The 5,283-nt window shown below is 31.0% G+C and overlaps 1 protein-coding gene across 1 annotated transcript; it reads left to right on the top strand.

Moving 5' to 3' along the window:
- Positions 1–1,240: 1,240 nt before the first annotated feature.
- On the top strand, positions 1,241–2,922 carry LOC134686143 (neuropeptide Y receptor type 6-like). Its single transcript, XM_063545815.1, has 2 exons — positions 1,241–1,285; positions 1,576–2,922. Exon 2 carries the CDS (start codon positions 1,765–1,767, stop codon positions 2,725–2,727), a length of 963 nt encoding a protein of 320 aa, XP_063401885.1. The 5' UTR covers positions 1,241–1,285; positions 1,576–1,764; the 3' UTR covers positions 2,728–2,922.
- Positions 2,923–5,283: the final 2,361 nt, after the last annotated feature.

The raw sequence follows: 5,283 nt of genomic DNA, 5'->3' as shown, positions 1-5,283 counted from the left end.
AACCGGAAGAACTTATATCTCCATTATTATAGGCAAAAGTTTAAAGAAACCATAGATTTGGAATCAGTGTAAATGCAGCAATCATTTGAGACCGTATGTAATTGTTTTAACCGGAAGTTGACAATTATATGTCTTATTTCAGACAAAAATATGTAGAAACATTTTTTTCATTGAATTAGTATGAAAGAAAACTATGATTGGACGCCAAAAGTAACTTTAAGTAAACCTAAAATTGCCTATCATCAATTAGTTATCTATAATTCATTAAATTGATGTGGAAAAATTTTCAATTGTTCTCTGAACAATTTTTTTTAAAAATTTTTATTGACTTTGTACTTGTGCATTGGATGATTAAAAAAGACACCGTAAAATGTGCATACAGTGCAGTAAATAATGAAAGCTACACTATTTAAATAAAGGCAACAGTAGTATACCGCTGTTCAAAACTCATAAATCCATGGACAAAAAACAAAATCGGGGTATTAAACTAAAACCGAGGGAAACGCATTAAATATAAGAGGAGAACAACGACATAACACCGAAACGTAACACACACAGAAACGGACCAAGCATCAGACAAAACACCACGAGAATAACAAATATAACATGAGTTATTTAAGATATGGCATATTTTTTTTTCTTATTTTAGTTGCTCAATTTTTTAATTATTGAACCTTCTAGTAAATATATTAATCTTGCAAGGAACATATATAAAAAAAAACTTGATTGTATTTTGCCATACTTCTACTGAGATTTTACAACACTTACAGACCTGAAGGACGACTCCGGGTGGGTGAGTTTTTCACTGCATTGAAAAACTTATTAGTGACCTTCTGCTGTTGTCCTTTCTATTATCGGGTTGTTGTCTTTTTGACACATTCACCATTTCCATTATCAATTTTATTTTATGACAACAAATCAAAAGGAAACAGCTGTGATCAAGACTGTTCTATTTGGTAACTTAAAGTTTTTGACTTAAGTCTTTTGACATGCAAGCGTACGTTTTGCATTCAAATCATAATCTCAAGACATTTAAAAAAATCTGAAACAAGGCGTCAGTATTTCCACTAATTACAGACTCTTTCTCTACAATTTAGATACACTCAAAATGTTTAACTACGGACATGGAAGTTTATCATTCATAGAAATACGGATAAAACAAAGTTCATAGGGTAAAAGGATATGGTAACTATTGATAACAATAGAACCCAGGAAATGTCTAAATATTTTTTAACTGTCGGCAAATCTTCAAACTCACTCTCTTTTAAAGACATCATTACACAAGGTTTGTGTTTCTAGATATTTCTTTAGATTTTGTTAACATTTTTTTTTGGACGTGTAGAAAGCTTTCTTTATTCAAAAATTGCTTCAATTAAATTTTTGAATGTTGAACATGACATATAAATATTACCTGTATTCAGATTAATTGCTTTCAATTTGAATTCAAAATGAGGGTTTTGAAATTTATTTAGATTTTATAATGCCCATTTTTAGATAGAAACGAAGTTAAATGTTTTAATTCTTAATGGAAGTCCTTAACTCGTATGTAGCACATTTTCTTTCTTTTTTAAATAGAATCATCAGATAAAAATGGAAAAGACCTCAACTGTTTCATTGATTAATTATCAAGAACAGGACTATTCAAATATGTTGAACACTTCCACGGTTGAACCTAACATTTCTACTTTACCGCCAGCCAGATCACCGTCTCTAAGTGATATCGATTATAGTGAATTTGTTAGACGTTGGTTTTAATTTTTTGTAATGATAGTTTTGTTCTTAATTGGAACGTTCGGAAATATACACACAATACTAGTTTACTGGCGTGTAGTAGAAATGCAAGAACGTTCCCATGTTCGTACAATAATTATCTGGCTCTCTGCTGTAGACTTAACTACATGTGTCGTAGTTATGCCTTTCGAGACGATTCTCGTTCGCTTATGGTTTTCCGTATCATCAAATGCTGTTTGCAAACTAATTCGATATATCGCTCACACGACTGTCGTCTCTTCATGCTTGATTTTAACTGTAATTGGACACGAGAGATATAGGAATATCTACAGTATATTGTTAGGTACAAAATCAGAAGAACGTCGTGTGATTTGTAAAATAAACAGATGGTTAAAAGGAAAGTCTACTCATTTTCGTCAAAATTTCATTTGTTCTTTTATCTTAATATTTTGCTCTGTTTTGTTCACCCCGATTTTCGTCTTTCTTGGGATTGAAACGGTTCCATTGAACTTTCCAAATATATATGGAACGCAATGCATAACGCTCAAACAGTACAGATCTAGCCTGACCGCTGGATTGTATTCAGCGGTAGGCGGTTTACTTGGGTTATTTTGTTTCATGTACTGTTGTTTTTGCTATGGAAAGATATTATACTTAATTTACAAACAGTATAAGAAAGAAAAAGCAAGACGAAAAACCAGCATTCACCTGAGAGCAAAGGTTCACAAGGCACAGCAATCCTCTAACTACAAAAAAAGAAAACCGAAATACAAGGTTACAATTAGTCTACTTGCCGTGACTTTACTCTCGTTCTGTAGTTTGGTTCTTTATTCCATTGGATCAGCAATTATAGTCTCGAATTCACCACTAAAAGATGCTACCATTACACTTCTTCTGATGCGGGCTTGTTTTATTAATAATGCATGTAATCCCATTATATATTTTATTTGTGACAACAAATACAGACAGGCTTGCAAGAAACTGTATATAAAATAAAGCTAAACAAACAAAACGTATATAACAAAAGTGAGGAAATTGCATGATTCCGAAAAGGAGCAAGATCGGGTGCATCGAATGTGACGGCATTTCCGGCTATGCATAAATCACCCACCATGTAAAACAATTGGAACATTTTTAAAAAGAATTCAAAGACCAAGAATTGGAATATGGACGAATGAAAGTTTTACCAATTTTTTCTAAACGCTTCCTTTTATATCTTTTTTTTACAAATTTGAACTATTTGAACTAATTTGAACTAAAGTGCGTAATTGTCATTACTTTTTTTTTTTTTTTTCGTCTTTGGTACATTCTTTTGAATGTTTCTTAAGTTTCTCTATGTCAGTTGTGTTGTATTAATTTGTTATGTATTTTTACGGGGTTTTTTTGCTGATGGATCTTAATTAGGTTTATGTTATCAATATAACGGTTACTATCAACAGCACTCATAGAAGTTGAAGGATTGAAGGACAAACTAGCTTTGAGACCAGGTTTAAATTCCAACGCGCGACATATACACAATGAGGAGCAAATGCGGAGATTTGATTTTAATTAGATTGGGTACATTTTTCATAGAAATATCCAGACAGGAGAAGAAAATGTGTTTTCCAGTCGCTCTTTATAAAATATAGTCAAGTGTGCGGTTTGTTATGGTTTGTTTTGACTCTTCTCGTGTTGAATTAAACTTTGAGTTCGATATTTTTGTTCGTACATACATATATAGGAAGATGTGGTATGAGTGCCAATAAGACAACTTTATAACCAAGTAACAATGTATAAAAGTAATATAGTCTATTTTATCTATGGCTCTTTTTTTTGCGAACTATTCTATAGAATATTTATGTGTCTTAGTAAAGATTCGCCTAGATTACAAATACGAAAATATTTTAAAAACATATGAAGACTTAACAATATTGCAAACGGCGCCAGTCAAAGAAACGCTGTCTTTAGATGACAAAGGTCAAGAAGGGATTGTAATAATCATGATGAAGGGCAATACAATCAGTTATCGAGAGTTATCGTGATGGTATCATCTGTACAATTTTGCAAGTAAAAGAATAAAAGTCATTCAAGTCATTCATTTTATGTATTATTTATTTAATAACCTTATGTATTGGTTTGTTCTTTCAGTTTTTTATTGTACACTTTGTATGTATTTATGTATAGATATATTATTAAACACTATATATTATATGATAGCCACAGATTTAATTATTGTTGTTGTTTTATCTTATACTATTGCTTTTATTACTTTGAAAATAAGTGTACATATGCAGTTGTTACTTTTTCATGATATTCAAAATAAAGAAAGTTAATTTATAACACCACAACGTGACATCTTGTTTAACTATTTGTATTAGTGCTGCCCATCAATAATAAATTTCTACTTTTGTTCAGCGTATACCTTTGTAATGTTATTTAGCAGGTTTGTTCAAGCAAGCATATGCCAGATGCCTACTATGATTGATATCATAATACCATAAGAAACAATAAGAAACATGTCTATCAGAAACAAATTAAAGAACAATGACAAAGTAAAAAAAAAAATATTTAAAACTAAATATACCAAAGGATCAAACAAAAATTATATAGTGTTTTGTAAAACGTTGCTTTAAAATATTGCTACGAAACTAAATGTCTTATTCACCAATCGCAATTTCAGTTCCCTTTGTAATGATTACTTTGATGAGTATTTAGTTTGTTTTTAGAAGCAACTTCTTCTTTAAGGTACATGCAAACAATATCAGCCTTTGACAACTTCAACATTCAGGAAAAAGAAACAGTACCGAGAAACCAAGCTTGACAATAAATGGTATAAAAAAGTAACAAAGTTGAGTCGTATTTTTATTCACTTCAATCGACAGAGAACGATACATTTCTCAAAGTCGATATGTAACCATCTTCATCGCTATTTTACGACTTTTCCTTTGATCTTTCTGATTGAATATATCCTTTCCCAGTGAAGTCGAATGGTATGAAAAACAGAGTCAAGTGATATAAAAATTTCGCTAGAAGCTAAGGAAACACTTGCCGTTGTCAAGGAAATTAACAACGGCTTCATAGGTTTATAGCGATAAACAGATCATTATAATTGGTCATTTTGATTGCTTTTCCAACTTTCGCTGTATCAGCTCGAGCGAGAAATTCAATCTCGTTGAGAAGATCAACGATATTATATAAGTATTGACTTCATGCAAAAACCATATATGTTATATCATTGATTTGAATTGATGAATCTATTTAAGAAATAATTCCTTCATGTCATGATCTATGCTCATTATAACATGGGTAGGCATTATATTTGTCGATATTTTACACTGAGCGTTAGCGAGGTGTAAAATGTGGTCAAATATAATGCCTACCCATGTTAAAATGAGCATAGAGCATGACACGAAGGAATTATTTCGATTCTAATATGACAGTTTAAAAACTAGGAGCAGGGTAAATATATGTTGTTTTATAAAAATATATAATAAAAGTTTATGCTAGCTGCTTAAATTTATATATTTTAAAGGATAACGATGAAAATAATGTAAATATACACAGTAAGTTCGT

This window comes from Mytilus trossulus, chromosome 10 (genome assembly GCF_036588685.1).
Source record: "Mytilus trossulus isolate FHL-02 chromosome 10, PNRI_Mtr1.1.1.hap1, whole genome shotgun sequence".
In the NCBI taxonomy this organism is placed as follows: domain Eukaryota; kingdom Metazoa; phylum Mollusca; class Bivalvia; order Mytilida; family Mytilidae; genus Mytilus; species Mytilus trossulus.
This window is presented reverse-complemented; position numbering and strand designations above follow the sequence as displayed.